General features: G+C 36.5%; 1 protein-coding gene across 2 annotated transcripts; it reads right to left on the minus strand.

The window, feature by feature from the left end:
* Positions 1-1,829: 1,829 nt before the first annotated feature.
* On the minus strand, positions 1,830-10,876 carry LOC143626196 (putative serine/threonine-protein kinase SIS8). Of its 2 annotated transcripts, none has more exons than XM_077096343.1 (13): positions 10,505-10,876; positions 8,232-8,672; positions 6,121-6,224; positions 5,041-5,882; positions 4,466-4,506; positions 4,282-4,350; positions 4,082-4,182; positions 3,928-4,006; positions 3,755-3,853; positions 3,569-3,637; positions 3,387-3,436; positions 2,369-2,545; positions 1,830-2,287 (listed from the first exon to the last, which is right to left on the minus strand). In XM_077096343.1, the coding sequence occupies exons 1-13, from the start codon at positions 10,874-10,876 to the stop codon at positions 2,197-2,199; spliced, it is 2,535 nt and encodes an 844-aa protein (XP_076952458.1). In that variant the 3' UTR covers positions 1,830-2,196. The 2 variants fall into 2 exon arrangements, with proteins under 2 accessions (XP_076952458.1, XP_076952459.1); XM_077096344.1 differs by having other exon boundaries at positions 10,512-10,726.
* Positions 10,877-23,184: the final 12,308 nt, after the last annotated feature.

Here is a 23,184-nt window from a genome sequence, read left to right on the forward strand (position 1 = left end):
CGAGATAGAATTTTTACTTCTCAATCTTAAGCAAACTTGGAAACATGTCCTTTGAAGGCAATCTTCAACATCATGTTTCCTTCAAAAGGAAGTTCAATTACCACAATTAACTTTCCATGAAAATAAGAACTTACCCGAAACCCAAAAAATCAGAAAAACCCGGCAAAATACCCGACTATACTCAGTTGCGATTCCTACCCGACCTGATATAGACTTTGTTGATCATACCTGGAACCGGTTCCTAAAAGTACCTGGTTTGTGCACCTCTACCCATAAGACCTCTTTCCTAATATTTTAGAAAATAGTAAAATACCGACCCTTTCAAAGCTTTGAAAATAGAGGTCCCATGTTCAAATCTATGCAATATTCTAATTTATATTTGTTGGTGTAAGAATATCTCCAATGCATAACTTAATTAAGCTCTTGATGGCTTTTAACCATTGGATAAATTGTTCTTAGCAACCAAGCCCTTTCACAAGGGTTTTAGCTTTTGTTACTTTTAGAAGATGAGTTGGGCCCAAAGCAACAAAGAAAATAAATGTTGTGTAATGGGTGGGTACGTGGAAATTAAAAAGTGTAAGGATATTTATAAGGTTGAGATGAAAATGATTTTTTTTAAGAATTTGTAAAGATATTATATGAGAGATGACGTGATAATTAAGAGCGCCTAAAGGCACACATAACATTGGGAGATAGTCTAATAGTTTAGTATTAGGCTATCCGGTGTGGATCTCGGTTTGCTACTCAATGGCTGACGTGGCGAGCGGTGGCAAACACCGCCCCGCTGTTGTCGGTGCCGCCCAGCGGCGAAGTTATGGGTAAAATTTTACCGCCCATATCATCGTTGAAAGCATCAGACCTTGTTTCTTTCTTTCTTTTTTGAATAAATCAGAACATAAATTGGGGGTTTTGATGAGTTGTAAGATCTAAAATCTAAAGGAATGTTTGAGAAGAAGAAGATGGAGAAAAGAGGCCTGTGTAGAGAAGATGGGGAGTTTGAGAAGATGGGTTAGATGATGTTACAATTTTTTTATTAAACTGTATCTATAACTATATTAATATATTATGTTTTTTATTTAATATTTAAATGTATATATTTTGTAATATAACTATTAAATTTGACGTTTTTTTTTATTTTATATATATATATATATATATATTATGTAGGGTTTAGATCAAATACAAATGAAATTAGCGTAGATCAAATACAAATGAAATTAGCGTGCTAAACGTGAGAATCAAGTAGAGTAATTATCATAGAGTAATTATGTAATTACTCTATGATAATTACTATTTACTCTACTTGTATACATAATTACTCTACTTGATTCTCACGTTTAGCACGTTAATTTCATTTGTACGTTAACTTTTCCCTATATATGTATTATTTTATTTGAAAATGTATGAAAGTGGTAAACTAGTGACCATTTCCATGATATTATGAAAGAAAGTTGAGTGAAGTGAGGTATGATGTGACGTTAACGTGTCACTATTAAGTAAGAGGTAAAACGATATCCATACCATATAATCTTAGTAACATTCGTTCAAAATAGAATAAAGAGCATATAATTAAAGAAAAAGAACTTCCTTACTGACTACACTTTTTACGTTAAGAAAAAGGACTAAATAAGTACAAATAAATACAAATCTTCCACTAATTATAATTGTAAAAAAAAAAACGATAAGTGTTTTAACTGAACATAACATTAAAATATCAAAATCACTGTAGTGATATTTTCTTTAATATTATAAAAATCTGGAACCTCATTTATAATTCCATCCAAGATTAAATATTCCAGGTCCCAATAATATAAGTTTGCACTAGAATATTTTGATTACCATATTCATTATTCATCTGAGCATGAAAATTTGACAAATTTGTATTCCATGATTCCTGGGTTAACCCTAAAACATTTCAATTCCAAATAAATAAGTCGTTATCATATGTGCTTCACAAGAACAAAGAACTAGGAAAAGACACTTTTGCCCCCCTCGTAACTTCACTCGCCACAACAATGGAGTTGGAGGTTGTGGTTTGACTGTGCTAGGTCATTTCGATTGAACCAAACCCACACTTCCCAAACCACACCTTTTGTTTCTTTTTCATTTTCATTTTCATTTTCATTTGTTTTTTCAATCTACACAATCTTTGCTCTCCTTTTGAGCCCCCAATGTTATAGACATACAAGAATAGTGTTATGAACTTGTTTGGTTTTTTGTTGATAGATGCCTGAGGCTTCTTAGCCGGGAAATGATCTCTTTGAATGATGGTCGGCATTGTGGCTCCCTATACCAAAAAAGAAAAAAAAAAGTTTAACATGCGTGTAACCTGAAAGAAATACAGAGAATGATGGAAGATTTGACTTACAGATGCCAACGATCGGTTATTATTTGTGCAGCCACAGGGTCAACGTGTTCTGGGATGTCGAGGTGTCTGAACTTAAAACCAACAGCACCAACAACCTGCATTGAGTTCATCTCTGTCCAAGGTATGCGCAAAGTTGCTAACTCCCATAAAATCACACCAAAACTATATACATCACACCTGCATACCACCCCAAACACTTTTTTCAGTAACCTGAGTTTCAGTTTTTCGGTTTCAAATTTGGGCTTAAGAAAATTGGCCCAATAAAGAACTTCGGCCTAAAAAAATTGGCTTATGATATTTGTTAGCCACCTACTAATGAATTTGGAGACGAAACTTTTGGCCCAAATAAAAAACTTTGGCAACATTCAAAGTTCGGTGCGGTTTGGTTTTATAGTTTGGTTTGATTTTGAAAATCGGTTCAAAATGGTTTTGGAGCGAGACAACCAAAACCAAATGATAATTTCGGTTTTCAAAGAAAACAAAACTCAACCATTGATTATTAGTTTGGATCGGTCAGTTCTGTTCAGCACGACTTTAAAGCAAGGCATGCCCGAAACCAAACCACCCATTATTACTTTAGGTCGATTTTATTGGTTCAGTTTTTCCAGTTTTGGTTACGGTTAATCAGTTTTTGCTCACTTGACACCTCTAGTTAATAGCAATTTCGGATTTAAAGAAAACAAAACGGAACAGTCAGTTATAACTTAGGGTCAATTAATTTTGTTAGGTTTTTCCAGTATCGGTTAATCAGTTATTTGCTAACCTGACACCTCTAGGTACTAGTAATTTTCGGTTTTTAGAAAAACCAAACAGGATAGTCAGTTACTAAACTGAGTGGGGTTAATTCGGTTTCAGGGTCAATCTCAATTAATTGTTTTTTTGCTTGCTTCTAGTTTTTTTTAACAGAAAATGTCTTACTTCCCGGTACTTGAACCCAGCTCACTTCTAGTTAACAGTTCGAAATTACCTCTAATATAAAGTTTTCTGTCTATAAGAATATAATAAATATGGATCTTACTTCTCATTGGACGGTTCGTTCCTCAACACTTCTGGTGCCATCCATTCAGGCTGCAATAAAATGACATGCCATCAATACTTTCCTCTGAGAAAACTAGTGCTGGTTTAGTTTTAATTACTTTATTAAATTTCTTTTTGGAGAGCTGGTTATGGTCTTAATATGATAAATCTGAGATTACTTACAGTTCCAGCTGTTGATTTTGAAGACAGAAAGGTATGGTGTTTCATTCGTGACATCCCAAAATCACATACCTGCATAATTAAATAAACGATACAACAGATGTTTTAAGTCCCCTACACATGAAGATATTATGATTCTATATTTTGTACTAGGAGAATAGTAACATGATATACAAGAAAAGTTTTAACCTTAACAACCCAATTTTTATCAACAAGAAGATTTGGTGTCTTCAAATCCCGATGCACAATAATTGGATTGCTAGTGTGCAGATAGTTCATTCCTTTAGCCTACAGATATTTCTTAGTTATTACAAAGTTAACAGACAGAAACGTTGAAGCATGATACTCGACAAAAAATTTACCACATCGAGAGCCATACGCATTCGCCTCCTTTCATCAAGTTGAACATTAGAACGATGCAACAATTTAAACAAACTACCCCTGCATAAAAACAAATTAATAAACCGCACACATATAAATATCACAAACAAATATAAATCGATAATAGAACTCAACCTGGGTAGAAATTCTGTTAGTATGGAAAGATTTGGAGGACGAGTAACTGCTCCCATGAAAAGAACAACATTAGGATGCCTCAATCTCAACATGATCTCAACCTACAAAACAGTGCATCATGCACTGAATCAAATTCTTGTATACAAGAAAACCAGATTGTGGAAACTAAAAGTCAAAAGTGAAGATCATCAGGCACTTACTTCACCTTTAAATTGAGTCAGTGCATCCCCCGAGATATCCTGGTTCATAAACTTCTTCACAGCAACCTCCTGTAAGCGACCAATCACTAGATCAATCACTAGATTAAGTGAATTCGAACATGGTCATCATTTATTAAAAATATTGAGATACAACAATATTATAGAAGATTTGGATGCATCTTACGGTTCCATTCCGTTCTGAACGATAAACTTCACCATAAGAGCCTACAAGAAATAGAACAGAATAATATTATTGTGAGAAAAAGAAGAAAAAAAAGGTAAGAACAAATCACACTTTTCGTTCTATATGTATATACCAAATTTCTCTTTATGTCCTTAAACCAAGGAAATGACAGTAATCATCCGTTATGTTTGTTCATATGTTGTAACAGTTTACGTCCTGTACTCGTTTACGGGTATTAACTTTTTCTGTTAAGTCTAGTTATGTGCCATGCACATGAAGGAAATTCGATCATTTTATCATCAGACAGACTATTCTTGTAATTAAAGAATGAAAATACCCTCATGTGCATGGCACGTGTCTAAAACAGAAAATAATTACGCCCGTTGAGTAAAGAATGTAAACTCTTATAACATATGAACAAAAATAAAGGTTGATTTCTGTTATTTCCTTAGTTCAAGGAAAAACGTGAAACTTGGTATATACCTAAAGAACGAAAAGTGAAATTTGTTCAAATAATGAATTGTTATTATAGAAATATGAAAAAAAAACAAAGAAAGAAAAGAATATATTCTTACCAATACCAATGCGTGCTCCAATCTGAAGATCTTCCCAACGGATTTCCCACTCAACCTCATCAAGGCTAATTCCTTCCCTGTAATTGCTGCTAGAAGAATCTAGAATTTTGCTTTGTTTAATATTATCTGCTCTTGTCTCGTTTATTTCACTAACTACAAGCTGAGAATTGTCATTAGCATTGCTAGTTTCAGCTTCAGTAAAAGATATAAGATAGGGCTCGTTGCTAGACGTGCCTAATGATGGATCATGTTGACCACCAAAAGTCAACATGTCTGCATCTAATAAGTGAACCATCTCATGCCCTTCTGTTTCTCTCACTTCTTTATTATTTACATTTGTAAGTGAATCAGAAGATGTACCACCGTTTTTAGACAGCACTGCGTGAAGTTTTTGAGCGAATTCTGGATTTTTTGAAGCGTTTATGACACATTTAGATACGTCATTAAGCTGCGACTTCTGTGCAGGTGATGTTCTTCCACCACTACCACCACCTGAAAGTTTGCCTTCGTGCTGTCTAACGAGAGCCGGAAGCAGTTTGCCAAAATCATTTTCAAACCTCTTGGTTTGATTTCTCTCCACAGCATTTCCAGCTTTACTGCTCAACTGTGAGCTTATAACGGAAGCTACTGCCAAATCTGAAGAGTCAACTTTGGTCAAACTATCAAGCTCAGCTGTAACTATCAAGGGATCACTGCTTATATCAAGCAGTGGCAATGTGTACCCAAAATTAGCACCTCCTGTTTCATTCTTGATGCCTAAATCAATGCTTTGAAGGTTATAACACGAAACCTCAACAGGGATTAGGGTTCCTGGAGCACCCATTAGATCGATAATGTATTCGCTGCACAAATCAACAAAAAAATAAAGCATTAGTACAAATGTGCATATAACACCAAACACCTGTTCTCAACACTAAGATGCAAAAAAACGACTAACGCTGCAAATTCATAAAAAAGTTCCTCTGAAGATTCAAAAGACCAAATATTTGGAAGTACAGACACATATAACTATATCTACTTTTATGTCATATACAAGAAAAACACAACCTTGATTCAAAGAAAATATATGGAAAAGCATACCTCCCGTTATCAATCTTAATAAAGTTCACAGCTCCATCATCAGTGCCAGTATAGTAGCTCCCCTTGAACAGACTACACGCAAGGTTGATCTTATCAGCAAGTACCTAGCATCATATTTACAGATTTTTAAGCACAACTAGCATACAGTTTTGTTTACTGCACATCAAATACATGGCTAATTATACATATGCCAAAAGCACTCTCTTTGACCATATAACACCAATGCCGATTTTGGGATGTCCCCTTATTGATTTAACATTTCTGTTGTGAAAAACTTAAAAAAATTCACCCTTTGTCCATTGTAATCATCACAAAATATTGATAGTTATTTAAAAGTAATTTACACACATGACACATGACTGATAGTCACACTACACCTGAGCAATGTTTTGAATCACACACTGCAATGGCTTCTTATTTACAGATTTAAGTAGTAAGATTTTGAAGACTTGATTTATAAAATGAACACACGAATTGATACATTATGCATAATGAAAATTATGGATTGATAGTAGAGGTGGCAATCTTGACCCAAACCATTTCAAATGGGTCAATTTGGGTTGTTTTAAAAATCATATGGGTTGGTTTGGGTCATAGATTTTAATAAGATGGTCAAAATGGGTCACTTGAAATTCCACCTTATTTTCGGGTCAAAATGGGTCGACAAATTTAAAGAAATGGGTCGATGTGGGTTAGTGTCTTAAATAAAAGTGGCAGTTCGGGTTGAAACGGGTTTTGAATTGGAACGAGTTCGGTTTAGGTTTTGGATTGAAACTAATCCGGTTTAGGTTTTGGCTTGGATTAGGTTTCGAGCCGACACGAGTTTTCGCACTTGACAGGTTGGGTTTCGGTTTCTTTTCTTTCGTTTTGGTCGATTTCGGATTCGTTTTCGGTTTTGTGTTTCGTTTTGATCAGTTTCGTTTCAGTTTTTTAGTTTCGTTTTAATCGATTTTTCCGGTTTCGATCAATTCGTTTCAGTTTTGGTTTTTAGTTTCGTTTTCGTCGACTTTTCGGTTTCGGTTCATTTCTCGGGGTTTTTTTTAACGAGGACAACAGAGGAAACATTTTAGTGCTTTTACTTTTTTCGTTTTTTATTTATATCTTGAGTTATGATTTTTTTGAGGGATTTTTTTATCTTAATAAAAACCCCTCAAAAAAATATTCAAAAAAAATTAATAAAAAAAACATAACTCAAAATATAAATCAAAAATGAAAAAAGTAAAAAAACTAAATTGTTTTTTCCGTTTTTCTCGTTTAAAAAAAACGACCCGAAACTTGTTTTTGACTTGTTCCGACCTTGACCCATTCCGACCCGGACCCGTTCTGACCCGAACCTGTTGACCCTAACCCATTCCGACCCGAACCAAAACAACCTTTTTTTTAATTGACCCATTCCGACCCTAACCCGTTCCGACCCTAAACCCGTTCCAACCCAACCCAACCCATTTGCCACTTTGATAGTGACAGTGGCTTAACGTTCTATAATCAGTTACTTAGCATTGTCTGAACACACTAAAAGCAATCCAGGAGCCACATATACATTTCACACAGTTATGAGGCACTTCTGATTTAAGGTGTCACGGCATACAAATGACACCAATTTACTTAAAAATATACTAACCAGAACTCTCAACAAACTGCTACAACCATACGCTAACAGCTACCTAAGAAACTAAATACATTTGTGCACATACTTTCAAGCGCAAGTATAACTATCATGTCCCTGGACTCCAATATTTGAAGCAAAAAAGAACAAAGATATACATATCACTAGGAGAGAATTTACTTCTATAAACTACATAACCAAACATAACATCATCATCATCGTACTCAGTAAATCCCACCAATAGCAAAGCTAAGGTAGGGTCTGAGGAGGGTAAGATGTAGACAACCTTACCTCTACCCCATAGGAATAGAGAGGCTGCTTCCGGTGAGACTAGGGGAATATAAAGACAGATAACTTAAGATACTTAATTGACAGAAGAACTACAGACCTTAATCAAGATGGTAAGCATGCATCAAATTTGCACCATACGAAAATAACAGATATGAAACCCATACATGTAACCAACTAGTAAAATAATATGCTGAGAAGAGACAAAGACATTAACCTTAAACAACAAGGCCCGGTGACGAGAAAGTCCACAATCAATAGAACCAAGAGGAAGTACAATTGTTTTCAGAGTGTTCCTTAACTCATAACTTCTAGCAGTCCACCTTCTCAACATTTCATCTGCATCACTAACAGGACCGCCCATTTGTGCAACAACAATATTAGCAATTCTCTGAATCAACCTACTAACAATCTGACTCATCCCCGAAGCCTGACACTCCAACGAAATATTAGAAACTCTCTCCTCAAGAAGCTGCAGTTCCTTATCAATTCTTCTGTCCACTAAAATCACTTCATAATCAACATCAACATAAACCGTTCTCGCTTGCAGATCCACCAACGAAGGCAGTTTCCCTTGTGCCACAGTATTAGAAGCAATCCCATACACATCATAAAACCCATCCATCACTTTCTCATCATAGTTTACAACATTATTACTCTGCACATACCAAAAACTACCATTAACAACATTACAGTTCACAAACATTATACCAAATGCAGTAACACCTCCATCACTTTCTCATCAAAGTTTACATCCAAAATCCTTAAAATGTAAAAATACTTGTTCAACCATCATACAATAAGGCAATAAGGCTACACTACAAAAAATCAATCTTCTAAAAGTTTCATGCCATCCAATTTGAGAAACTTTATAACTATCATTAAACAAATCAATCTAGTAATACTTTAAGTTCACACCAAATGACACTAAATTCAAAATTTACGTCAAAAATAGAAACAAATACACAAGTTATCAAAATATCAAAACAAAATTACAGTAAAATGCAATTACTTATCTAACAAAGCCATAAATACCTAAAAACCTAGATATTAGAAATCAGAATTACAATAAAATGCAATTTCCCTTGTGTCACAGTATTAGAAGCAATCCCATACACATCATAAAACCCATCCATCACTTTATCATCATGATTTACAACATTATTACTCTACACAATCCAAAATCTACCATTAATGACAACATTACACTTCATAAACATCATTATTCTACTTTTACCAAATACAGCAAACACATCTATCACTTTCTCATCAAAGTTTACATCCAAAATCCTTAAAATGTCAAGACAAGGCAATAAGCCTACCCTACTCAAATTAGAATTCCATGATAAATAATCAATCCCCTAAAAGTTTTGTGCCATCCAATTAGCAAAACTTTATACCTCTATCATCATTAACCTCATTATTAACCAAATCAATTAATAATCTTATTTATACTCTACACATACCAAAAACTACCATTAACAACAGCATTACAGTTCACAACCCTTATTTCCCTTCTCATACCAAATACAGTAACACATCCATCACTTTCTCATCAAAGTTTACATCCAATCTCCTTAAAATGTTAAAAACACTTTTGTCCAACACCCATACTATAATAAGGCAATAATCTTCTAAAAGCTCTATGCAATCCAATTAGGGAAACCTTATAACCAACTATCATTAAACAGATCAAGCTTAGTAATACTTTAAGTTCAGACCAAATGATACTCAATTTAACAATTAGGTCCAAAACAGAAACAAATACACAATTTAACAAAACAGAATTACAATTAAATGCAATTACTTATCTAACAAAGCCATAAACACCTAAAACCTAGAAATTAGAATGTTTTACCCAATACCGAAGCGGGCTAACAGTTTACAACAATATTACTCTGCACATACCAAAAAACTACCATTAACAACATTACAGTTCACAAACCTTATTACTCTGCTCATACCAAATACAGTAAACACATCCATCACTTTCTCATCAAAATTCACATCCAATTTATTAAAATGTTATAACACTTTTGTCCAACACTCAAAACTTTAATAAGGCAATAAGCCTACCCTACAGGAATCAATCTTCTAAAAGTTTTATGCCATCCAATTAGGGAAACTTCATCACTAACTATCACTTAACATATCAATCTTAGTAATACATTAAGTTCACACCAATTGGCACTAAATTAAACATCTAGGTCAAAAATAGAAACAAACACACAATTTATCAAAACAGAATTACACTAAAATGCAATACCAAAGTGACAGAAACTGAGCAATTCCGAAAGCAAACATCCGAAACTCATAAAAGTTTTATGCCATCCAATTAGGGAAACATTATAACTAAACTATCATTTAACACATCAATGTTAGTAACACTTTAAATTCACACCAATTGACACTCAATTTACCAATTAGGTCAAAAACAGAAACAAAAAACTCAATATAAACAGCTAAACCCTAGAAATTAGAGTGTTTTACCCAATACCGAAGCGATAGAAACTCTACAAGCGATTCGGAAGGCGAACATCCCAAACTCCGTTGCTTAGCAGCTTTAATCTGAGCCGATTCGGCGTCAGGCTCACGCGGCTCACCCGATCCCGACGATACACTGATCGCAAGGGCGAGTTGCATCTGAAACTCCTCGTCGAAGAAATTGAAATCCACCTGATTCGAATTCGTATTGGAATCGTTGATGATAATATTATTATCAGCGGTTACGGAATCAATGGGTCCGATTGCAGGTAATGGAGACTGTGAGGGTGAAGGTGATGAGGTGTCGGTGGTTAAGCGGTTGTTGTGGTCGTTGTAACCGCCGCCTCCGATGTGGAGTTTACGGAGAAGGTGTTTCATTTTTGGTGATTGAGTAGATTTATTATTATTTAATATTGTTATTATTACATGGAAATTGACGGAAGGAAAGAAATTTATTTATGTGAAGGTTGATTGAGATGCAGCAGCAGCACCAGCAGCAGGGATTGGGAAATGGTAACTGGTAAGGTAAGCCGACACTTGTTCACCAAGCTATTGTTATTGCCCTGTGGGACGGGGAATTGATTATTATATTATATTATATTATATTATATTATATTAAACCCATCGGCCTCACCTGGCTGGATGGACTATTTCGGTTTATTAAGTTTTTGGTTTTGGTTTTTGGGGTTTAAGAATTATGATGAGTTGGATATATAATTTACTGGAATGAATTTAATTTAATTTGATTTGAGTCACATGTTTTTTAAAAAAATCATCAAAATAAACATTGGATAGATTATTTTTTGTTATAACGGTGACTTTTTGTGTGTTAGGTTAGTGTACTCTTTAAATTTAAAGAGTTTTGCTGCCCTACTATGATTATACTATGTTGTCTTAATCGGGCTCATGATGGCTTTACAGTTTGGGTTTGGCATTCCCCCGGAACTATACTGTCTACTGGATAGACGTTGTGACACAACAAGAGCAGAATTCTCTACGGAGGACGAAAACACGGGTAGGTTCTGGATTCAAACTGACAATCTTGCATGGCCTAATTCAAATCATTCCCTTCCTACCACTAGGCCATAAGGCTATGTGTAGTGGAGGGGCTACGAAATTGGACGTTTTGCGTCATATGGTGCCCAGTCAGCAAAGGGTGGGTTTTTGTTTTTAGGGTGTAATGGTGTTGTCTACCAATATATATATATATATAACTAACAATTATAATAATAATAAAAAGAAAACGGAAGCAGGTGACAAAAGGTTTGCGCCCCCCCCCCCCCCATCGCCACACAATTCGCCGGGGGCGGTGTTCTCGCCAGAAATCGCCCCCATTCGCCCCAATATCACACCCACTACACACAGCCCAAGTGAGGATTATTGGATAGATTAAATGTATTAGAAATACGGATAGTCTTTTTGTTTTTTCGCTTATAAATACTGACTAATTATACCAATTAGAGTGTGGCACCTGCAAGCTTTGAGCGCCACGTACACAATACGCCGCCACATGGACAAGCAAAAACGTCACTGGTATTACATTGACAGCCTTTGATCTTAGAATATTAAGTGGGTGGAAGGAAGATGTTTGAAAGTATTACTTCCAGGGTCTTCGATTGTGGTACGTGTGGAATGCAAAATACTTTCAAAAATCTTCTGTTAGCATAATACTTTTAAAGATCAAGGTCATCGTCATATGTAATACTTTCAAAGATGCCTACATTACCGTATGACATATTTTTGTTGATCTATTTGATGTCCTAAAACTAGACATATTAAGTTCTGAATAGTTTAATTAGTTATCCTTATTTTATAAATTAAAAAGTCAAGCCCTCAAGGGTGTATATTTGTTTTTGTGCATTTAGTTTTTTATTTATGACAATATATTATGGTGTGCTTTATTGTTCAATGTAACTATCAATGTAGCACGCCATTTTTTTTTCAAAATTAATATTTTAATATTATTAACTAATTAAGAAAACAAATCTTATCTCAACCAACTTGCCGACCATTGTCTGGCTATCATCATCATCATCATCATCATCATCATCAACATCGCCTGCCAACTGCATCCATCTCCAATTTCTGTCAACATGCGCCCTACAATAACGTTTATGTACGAGACTTTGTGTGTGGTATTGGTTATTTCAATTAAAGTCTTAACCCATTAACACTTTTAGTTAAATATAATGGGCTTAATTGATAACCCGTTTATTTTATAAATCTTTAAAAAAAATATTTAAAACAAATATTTTTGTATCAAACATAAGGAACACTTGTGTTGTTAGCTCTATATTTATAAACTTAGTGTAGTAATACATTTAAAATCAAAACATGGGTAACAGTTTGTTCTTTGTGTGTCAATATGTTAAAAAGGAGCCATAGCTTAGCATGATTTTTGAATACATGTAAAGCTTATGAGTTCGTGTGAATTTCGACTTGTTAATTTGCAAATGCTATTAGGTCTTTTCTATCTTCCTTCCAAACCCTTCGAACAAGCCTCCGTTGCACACAAAACAAAATATATCTTTGATTTTCCATTGATGGTGGTAGATTATACATGATGTCCGTGTTTATGAACGCTAAAAAGATGTTTAAAATATCACTAATATATATATATATACATTTCTAGAAGTAGGAAAAACCAATAAAAAAATACAATGTTGTCAGAAGTAGTTGGTTTAGATATACCACTTGTGCTTCTAGATTAACTTGAAGAAAGAAAGGTTGTAAAACTAAGAAACTCTTTACGTGGGAGCGAATTCATGACTTTTTTGACAAAATATCAGAGTCATTTACGTAGTAAGCAAATTCATCCAATTCACTTGCATAAAGAAAGGATTCAAAAGAATAGACAAATAGTTGCAAATTGAAATTGATCCACCTATTTAATTAATAAGCTTGAAACCATTTGTACTCTTTTAAATTCGCTCCCCAAAAGTAAATCAACTGGATTTTTCTGGCCACCTAAGGGTTGTTTGGCATAAAAATTTATGTAACACCGCGTCTTTTACCCTAAAAATTTAAGCCTAAATATACTAACTTAGAAAGTACAAGGACCAACAATGAATATTTTGAAAACTTCACCCGTCGCGGTACGCGACGGGGCACACATAAGCCCATCGCGTAGCGCGATGGCCTTGCTGAGTCAGTGGACACGTGTCCAATCACGTGTCAACACGTGGCATGATATGACAGGCCACGTGTCACGAGCTGGTAAGGCGGCGTTAAAATTGCGCCACCGCGATAAGCGACGGGGTAAAGGAACTCATTGCGTATCGCGATTGGGTCCAGAATCAGCCTATAAAAGGGGTGAACGGGTTTGAAGCCAAAATCATCCCAAAACACCTCTATTTACACACACTTAACCTCGAAAGACGTGCCCCATTGCCTTAACAAGCCGACGTACTGTTTTTCTCGTAATTCGTGCAAGGAACGAAGTTATAATCAAGCTAGCAATTGTATAATCGAGTAGATCAAGATCCTGCCTTTTTCTTATTATCAATCTAAGTATCCGCATTAAGGGTAGGAGTTATGTTTAAGTCATTTGAATTATTGCTTAGTCTATCAATCGAGGCTATGGCCTTTAACCTTGATCGTATTTTATAAACATTCATAATCAAGTTTTCATAAACGTTACTTCATAGAGAAGTAATGTCAACAAAAGATATATTTTGACGGGCATGTAGTAACTGTAAGGGGGATATCACTAGTAGTAAGTTTCTTGCCTAAGGAAAAGTAATTCGTATAAATCCCAATCAACCGAGGGACCCGTTTACTTACCTGGAGAAACTTACCAACGTGTTAGAACCTATTAAGCCAAAGCATGTTATATCAAACGTCACTTAAAAATCAAGTGTCTTCATTCACAATCAAAGATAAACGATTTCAAGGTTAAGCTTAGCAATCATAGCTTAATCAAAACATCATTTAAATATTTATACAAACCTATTATATATAGGTTAAATATCATTCACAATCAATCAGTCAAGGTTTCCAACACCGACGGTACAGGTGAATACGTTAACCTTTTCAATCAGTCAAAACATATTTATACTCGATAAGATGAACGGGTGTTTGTCTTAACGAGTCAGTCAATAAGTACATGAGATTATGTGATCTCTTAAACTTTCTAATACAAAGTAGAGAATAAAATCAACTCAGACCGAATACACATGTGTCTGGATCCAAACATAACCGTTCACCCTAATCATTCAAAGGCTACGTGGCAGCGGGCTAATGGTCATGACTAGCTTCCCATTAAGGGCTATGTGGCTCGGGAATAATTGTGTGTGTAGGGCAGTGGTACATACACCGGAAGTAGAAATGCTTCTGCTGAGCTTGTAGAGAAAACTATATTTGTATTGTAATGTCATTCAAATGTTTTATAAAGTCATACGTGTTCACCAGCATATAGCTGACGTATTTTTCCAACCCATTGCAGGTAACTAAGCATAAGTAGCATTAAACAAGGATTGGAGTCTTAATGAAGATAGAAGCGCGTACAAGATGGCTCCGTTTTTTATAACTAAAATCATTGTAAATGAAGCATGTATCTTGTAAACTAATACCCGGGAATTTAATTCCCGAGTAAATTTTCAATGTAAATTAATATTATATTCAAACCTAAAGTCTTCCGCTAAAATTAACCCATAAACTCTAATACATTTACAAAACAGGTACCAACTTATGATCACACGCCTAGGCCCTAAGTCGGGGTGTGACAATTTAGTGTCGAGTCAATATCAAGAACGAATTGATAACAAACACAAACGAGCACACAATATTTAGGGTAAACTCACGTATTATTATAATCAAGAAACTAGCACAAAACTTGAATACAATAATCCCTCTCACTTATACAAAAACCCTAACATGACTATGTATTTATAGGGAGACCCTAACTTGGTCAACAAGTAATTACCAAATATAAAAGCCCAATTGTAACCCCATAAACTCATTACATCATTAATGAATTCCATAGGCCCAATAGGTCCAACCCGGTCACCAACACGTGACGAGCCTATTATGTTGGAAATTACTTCCAACACAATAAGATGTCTGACTGATTAAGAGATATTATATGAACCATTAAACATATTTCTGAACTTAACCATTAAGAGGTTTAACCAAACACACTATACCCCAGATTGATTTAGAGTTAGCTTTTTAATGGAATTATTAATAGGTCATCAAATAACCTTAATTGAATCTGAATCTTGAATGTTTTGTTATAAAAACCATGAATGTGCTACCTCTCATAAGGAAATGCTTGGTTTTACAAACTCATTCAAGAAACACCTAGACTTACGAGTGTTTTCATAAACCACGTAAAGGTCAATTAGCAATCGTTGCTTAAAAGAATTAAAAGGTTATTGATAGAAGAATAATGTGATATATACATACTTTTTTTCATCCAATATGAATCATATGATTGCAAGTGTTCTTTCATACTCAATTATTCCTTCCCAATTTTATTTATTTTCATTCATGATACTAACACCATAAATATATATACTTGAATGAAAAACTGACCTTACTGTCATATTTAACACAAATAAGCTACATATCTTGAAAAATTAAGGCATAATATGTTGCCTTGTCTTGCATTTTCCCACCTATGTGAAGGGGTGGATCTACTAGTGAGGTATAGGGGTCGGCCGACCCCTGTGAAAAAAATTATTTTAGTTGTATATATACGTTAAAAGTCGGACCGACCCCTGTGAAGTTTTGACACTGACCCCTGTGAAATTATTGATGATGAAAACATAGAGTATTTTAGATGAAAAGGAGAAAAGTGACAGTGGTGATCAGATATTCCAGTCAGCGGCGGCAACTGTATGCCAAGAGTTGTTTCAACCGAAGCTAGGTAGAAGACGACCTAGTGTTTATTTACAAATTGTTTGTTTTGGATAAAAATCTGCTAAGGATAATGTATCCAAATCCGTAAAAGTGAGGTCTAGTTCTACGATGATAATAACAATTGTATGAACGAAAATGGAATGAACACGGTGATTTGTTGCGAGGAAAAACCTTTTGACCTTGTTCAGATCAAAAGAAAAAAACCTCGGGTGATGACAACTCATCGATCACCGGTTTATTAATATCAAAAAATGGGTTACAAGTGTTGTGGAGACTAGATCGATGTTACAGTAATTGCTAACGTGTATAGAGAGAATAGTGAGTTCTGCTCTGAGTGTGTGGAATACAGTGATCTCCTTAATCGATCTCATCTCGATGTATATAAAAAAGAAATACAACAATATGTCCTATCTATTCGCCACTATCCCACTAGTCTTCCAACGTCCATTGACCACATGCTGGTAGCCTCCAATTTGCGATATTTAAGGTGGACCAAGTCACATAGCCGTTACTTCTGTTGAACATTAACCTACACACATGAAACAATTGTTAACAATACTAACCTCTGAGGATCCTTGATCGTTGACATGGTTCTGGAGCTCTTCGGGAGGATAACGAATCCAGACATATCTTCAAGTATAATATATCCTCAATAGAGAAAATATCAGTCCTAACAATTGCCCCCAAAATGGCGGGTGATAGTGGAACACAGCTGTCATTTTGAATTTCAAAATTCTGCGAAAACTGGATGATGGGACGGTTCGCCAGACATATTTACCATTTGGCCCCTGAGATAATCATAACCGCTTATATATGTGCCGCCCTATATCTTGCTTATAATCACACATCCAGGCGACGCATCAGGTATCCATCCCTTTCTTTTCTTATTTTCTTTGTCTCTGAATAATGTCTGCTATTTCGTCTTCTTCTTCCCCTTCTCGTCATTCCGACCAAGCGTCCGATGAATCTGGGTTATCTGAGATGCAACCCCAATACTTGATAGCCAACCCTTCCATTGAAATCTGCAAGCTAACAGATCCCGAAATAGATGAACTCCGAGCGTTGTTTCCTTCGGGAACAGTGTTCCGTCCATACGATGCCGGAATCCAATGCGACATTTACTCTCAGACCTGGATTTGTATGCCCGCTTGTCCTTTCTTGATTGGTTATTGCTATCCATTCCCTGCTTTTACCCAAAGCTTCTTCGATTCCACAGGCATATCCTATATTCAGGCTATGCCTATGGTATGGCGAGTTCTCAGCACTATAGAAAGAATCATCGAGGAACAAAAGATCGACTTCGGTCTTCCAGAACTTTCACATCTATACACCCTTGCTACTCACGGTCCTGCCCGCTTCATCTTGAAATCCAAGCCTCGACAACCCCACCCGATCTTGAAAGTGACTTTAAACGATCTCTTCTGGAGGAACCAGTTTTTCTATGTAAAACGTGGCTCCATACCTGGGGGATTGACCTTCCTTCAAAGTGGGTTAGAAAGGGTAGGATCCTGGATCCTTATAAAATAGCAGGATCCTTGATGCTTTAATTATAATTCTGAATCTTCTTTTTGTTTGCAGTGAACAACTTTGCTTCTTTGGGTAAGTTACCTGGTACAAAAGAATAAACAAAACGGTTCCTTGCACTGGATACCGAGGTTAGAACTTTTTAAGCCCGCTTTGTTGAAGCTTTCTGTGATATCTCCTCAGGTTCCAGCATGTCAAGTAAGTTTATTATAGTAATTTTAAGGTAAATAGAATTAGAAGAAATACTTATCTGTTTACTGAGAGTTTTAAGAAATAATTTTGAGTAAAAAATTCTAGGGTAGAATATCCTTAAGAAATAGCGATTATAGAAATTTTTGGATATAATATCCTTAGAAAAATAATTAAAAATTTTAGGATAGAATATCCTAATAGAAATAATTCAAAGATGTTAAATCTTTAAACAAAAAGATTTATAAGGATCCTAGCTAAACCAATATAAATTTAAAAGTAGAAATCATACCACAAGGTCTAAGTAGACCTAAGTTACCACAAATAATGAGCCTTCAGTGATCTTTGTAGAAGCAATTTAAGGATTTTGAATCTATAAGTTTTGATCTTCACAATGAACTTACTAAATCTGTTGCAAACAACTCATAATGTTAATTGGGTTAAACCCATTAAGCTGGGGACAAGCCCATCAATAAACTGGGGACAAGCCCGTGCAACTGAGGACAAGCCCGTGTACTGGGGACAAGCCTGACAAGCCCAAAACTGGGGACAAGCCCAAATACGGATGTTAACTGGGGACTCGCCCAAACCGGGATTTAGCCCAAACGTAAGACAACGTGAAAACGTTATAAACCGGTGGTATGGTACGTCTACCATGAATCGTAGGATCCTTCATATAGCCGAAAGCAATGAAATTGTCAGCCACTAAGCATGTACTGGTCCCGCTGCCCCGGACTACACGTTGGATAGCGTGCGTTCCAGGCGAGAGTGTAGAAACTCTAATTTATAAGAAAGATGAAAACCTTTAAACCTTAGGGGATATGACCATCGGGGGTCATATCCAATCGTGGGCTAGGCCAAAGGAAACAGTAAAGTACCTTGAATGCAAAGGAGAGGTGGCCAACCTCTTGGTTATTACACATCTTATTAATATCCTGCACTGATACTTAAAACTTGGAAGAAACAAAAAAAATGTTAAGATATTATCCTTAAATAAGTAAAAAGAATTTAAAAGGATAAATGATCAGATAGATATTACCAATTTTGGGGATCCTTGATCCTTTAAGGATATTCAATCCTTAGAGGATACTTGGTCCTGATTACAAAAAGTATTTCTTGAGGTGGATAGCATTCCATGCTCTTGGTAACCTATTGCCTTCCATAGTGAGCAAATGATATGCCCCCTTTCCTGCCTCCGACTCGATCAGATAAGGACCTTCTCATTTGGGTGCTAACTTCCCATCAGCCGGATTGGTTGTGTTTTGAAAGGCCTTCCTCAAAACTAAATCTCTCTCTTGAAATCTTCTAATCCTGACGTTCTTGTTGTATGCTCTAGCTACCCTTTGTTGATAAGCTGCCAATCTGATTTTTGCCAGGTTTCTAAGTTCTTCAATAGTATCCAAGTCTTCAAGCAGGATCTCTACATTGGCCTCAGGATCACGGATTGTTGTCCTAGCTGTGGGAACTACCATTTCTGTAGGAATAACTACTTCTGATCCAAACACCAGTGAGAAGGGTGTTTGGCCTGTTGCATTCTTGGGTGTTGTCCTGTCGGCCCAAAGAACATATGGCAGTTCTTCAGCCCATTTACCCTTTTTGGTTCCTAACTTCTTCTTTAAATTTTTGATGATGATTTTGTTACTAGACTCCGCTTGACCATTAGCTTGAGGATGCATTGGAGTTGAAGTAATCATCTTTATGCCCCAGCTGTCACAAAAGTTAGTTGTTCTTTTCCCAATAAATTGGGAACCATTATCACAAATAATTTCAGAAGGAATACCAAATCTAGTTATAATATTCCTTTTAATAAAAGATATAACTTCCCTTTCTCGGACTTGTACGAATGCTTCTGCCTCAATCCATTTAGAGAAGTAGGTGGCAAGCATAAAGACCTTTCCACCTTGTGCCTTTGGTAGCTTACCAACAATGTCCATTCCCCACTTCATGAAAGGCCATGAAGAGGATATAGGATACATCGGTTCTGCTGGCTGATGAAGGATATTTGCATGCCTTTGGCAAGCATCACACTTTTTCGAATATTCCACTGCATCCTTTTTCATCTTCGGCCAGAAGTACCCAGTCCTAAGTATCCTGGAGAATATTGCTCTTCCCCCTGTGTGGTTGCCGCAATCACCTTCGTGAAAGTCTTTAAGTACTTCTTGGATCTCCGGATCCTCTATGCACCTTAAGTATGGACCTGCAAGAGATTTTCTGTATAGCATATTATCTAATAAAATATATTGTGATACCTTGAGTTTGAAGGATTTCGGATTCTCCGTAGCTGGGATGTCTCCAGTTTGAATGTAGTTCTTGATTGGGAGGATCCAGGATCCTTGGCTGGCTGAGGATAATGGATCCTAAAGTACAATCTGCTTATCACTTGTTATCTCCCCAACTTCTTGCTCTCCTATTGCTGGCGAGAGTATATGGATGATTGGGATCCTTGTATCTTCTGGAATTTTAAAGTATGAGGCTAAATTTCCTAAGGCGTCTGCCCCATCATTTTCCTCTCTTGGTACCTGTACTATACTAAACATTTCGAAGGATTTTGCTAATTCCTTCACAATTTCTAAATACTTGATCATATTCTCACCTTTTACGGTATAAGAACCGTTAAAGTGGTTAGTTATAAGTAAAGAATCCATATAAACTTGAAGATACCTAATCCACATGCTTTTGTCTAAAAGTAAACCTGCGATGAGTGCTTCGTACTCTGCCTCATTGTTGGTAGCTTGAAACGCACATGCAATGGACTGGGGTATTATGTCCCCCTGTAGCGATTTTAGTAGTATGCCCAACCCTATTCCTCTCACGTTGGATGCTCCATCTGTGAAGAGGATCCAAGGGTCCTTGGTTGCATCTAGTTGCTGAACCTCCAAGTCGGCTTCTTTCTGCATGTCACTGCTGAAATCAGCCACAAAGTCTGCTAGCGCCTGTGATTTGATAGCTGTTCTTGGCTCATACTGAATGTCATATGCACTCAGCTTTACAGCCCACTTAGTCATCCTTCCTGACAATTCTGGCTTTCTAAGAACATTCTTAACAGGATAATTAGTTCTCAAAATAATAGTATGAGTCTCAAAATAATGTCTTAATTTAGTAGAAGCCATAATTAAAGCAAGGATTAATTTTTCAAGGTGAGAGTACCTGGCTTCTGCATCTAACAGACTCTTACTTACATAATATACGGGGTGTTGTTCACCTTCGTAATCCTTGATAAGAACAACACTCACTGAATTACCTGAGACTGCCAGATATAAATATAAGGATTCTCCATCCATAGGCTTCATCAAGGCTGGAGCTGAGGATAAGTAATCTTTCAAGGATTTGAGCGCAACCTCATGCTTTTCTGTCCATTCAAACTTCTTATTCTTTCTAAGAATGTCGTAGAAGTCTTTGCATTTCTCGAAGGATTTTGAGATGAATCTGTTGAGAGCGGCTATTCTTCCCATTAGCCTTTGAACATCCTTGGCGTTTGCAGGCGACTTTAGGTTGATGATGGCTTCAATCTGATCTGGGCTTGCGTCAATTCCTCTTTTAGTCACCATATATCCTAGAAACTTTCCAGCCTTAACACCAAAATGGCATTTTGACGGATTCAGTTTCTTGTTATACTGGTCAAGGATATTGAAAGCTTCTTCAAGATCCCTGATGTGATCCTCAGCTTTCTTTGACTTTACCACCATGTCGTCTATGTAGACTTCCATGGTTTTGCCTAGCTGATCCTTGAATATCATGTTGACCAGTCTTTGGTATGTTGCCCCCGTATTTCTTAGTCCAAATGGCATAGCAATATAACAATATATGCCGGTAGGAGTCATGAATGCGGTATCCTCCTGATCAGATTGTTCCATCTGAATTTGCTGAAATCCAGAGGAAGCATCCACCATGGAGTCTATATGTGGTAACGGAAAAGGATCCTTGAGGACATGCCTTGTTAAAATCTGTAAAATCAATGCATACCCTCCACTTTCCATCCTTTTTTGAAACTACAACCACATTAGCCAACCATCGAGGATATTGAACCTCTCTGATCATACCGGCCTTAAGAAGTTTTTCAACTTCTTCTTGTATGATCTTGTTCCTCTCAGGAGCGAATTTCCTCGCTTCTGATGGACGAGTTTAATAAATAAATCAAGGCCGAGCTTATGAGTGATTACCTCCTTTGAAATACCTTTCATGTCTGAATGTTTGAAGGCAAACATGGATTTTCTTCGTTTTAGGAAGGATATCATATCCTCCTCAATTCTGCTTGGGATACTGGATCCTAGGAACACTTTCACATCCGGATCCTCGGGGTCCAAGGATACTTCCTTTAGGTCCTTCTCCCGAGCTTCCAGCACGTCCCTAAGATGTTGTTGTGGTTGCTATGCTATAGTTTGCTTGGTTGTCGGCTTCATTGATGAAGAGTAATAATTCTTGGCCTCCACCTGGTCACCGTCTATCCTTACTACTCCCCAAGGAGTTGGGAGTTTAATGCATTGGTGGTAAGTAGAAGCCACCGCCTTCTATCCATGTAACCAAGGCCGACCTAAAATAACATTGCAACAAGAAAGGTTATCTATAACACAAAATTTTTTATAAGAGTTTAACCCTTCAATGCATATTGGGAGTTTGATGCCCCCCAATGTCTTCTTGGTTACTCCGCTAAAACCAAATAGCATTGATGTTCTAGGGACGATCTCGGAATATGGAATATTCATCTTCTTAAGGACATCATGATGGATGATGTTGACCGAGCTTCCACCGTCCACTAGGATCCTGCGTACATAATGGTTAGCGATAAATAAAGTAATAATTAAACCGTCATGGTGAGGACCCTGGATGTTTAGTTTGTCTTCCTCATCGAAGAAGATCCTTTTGTTTGTCGTTAAAGTGGTGGATACTATTGGTCGGTCTCCGTTATCCAACTTGATCTCTTTGGCGAGCCTTTTTGCTGCGGAGAAGGAAGATCCACATATGTCGGATCCTCCAGAGATAAAATTGACCATTCGCACGTCCAGTTCATCCTGGTGAGGATCCTGGATACTCGAATCGAAGAATATTCTCTCATCAGTTATTCTAGTAGTGGGGATGAGTGGCCTTCTTTCATCGTCCAACTTGAGCTCTTC

Source organism: Bidens hawaiensis, unplaced genomic scaffold (assembly GCF_021521415.1).
Source record: "Bidens hawaiensis isolate Kalapana, Puna unplaced genomic scaffold, B.hawaiensis_p1.1 tig00004283_1, whole genome shotgun sequence".
Taxonomy (NCBI): Eukaryota; Viridiplantae; Streptophyta; class Magnoliopsida; order Asterales; family Asteraceae; genus Bidens; species Bidens hawaiensis.

Coding starts and splice junctions, on each gene's coding strand:
- LOC143626196 (XM_077096343.1), bottom strand. CDS start 10,876: ATGAAACACCTTCTCCGTAAACTCCACATCGGAGGCGGCGGTTACAAC. Junction 3,638..3,754: donor ATAAAAATTGGGTTGTTAAG/GTTAAAACTTTT, acceptor TTAATTATGCAG/GTATGTGATTTTGGGATGTC. Junction 2,288..2,368: donor ATAACCGATCGTTGGCATCT/GTAAGTCAAATC, acceptor TTTTTGGTATAG/GGAGCCACAATGCCGACCAT.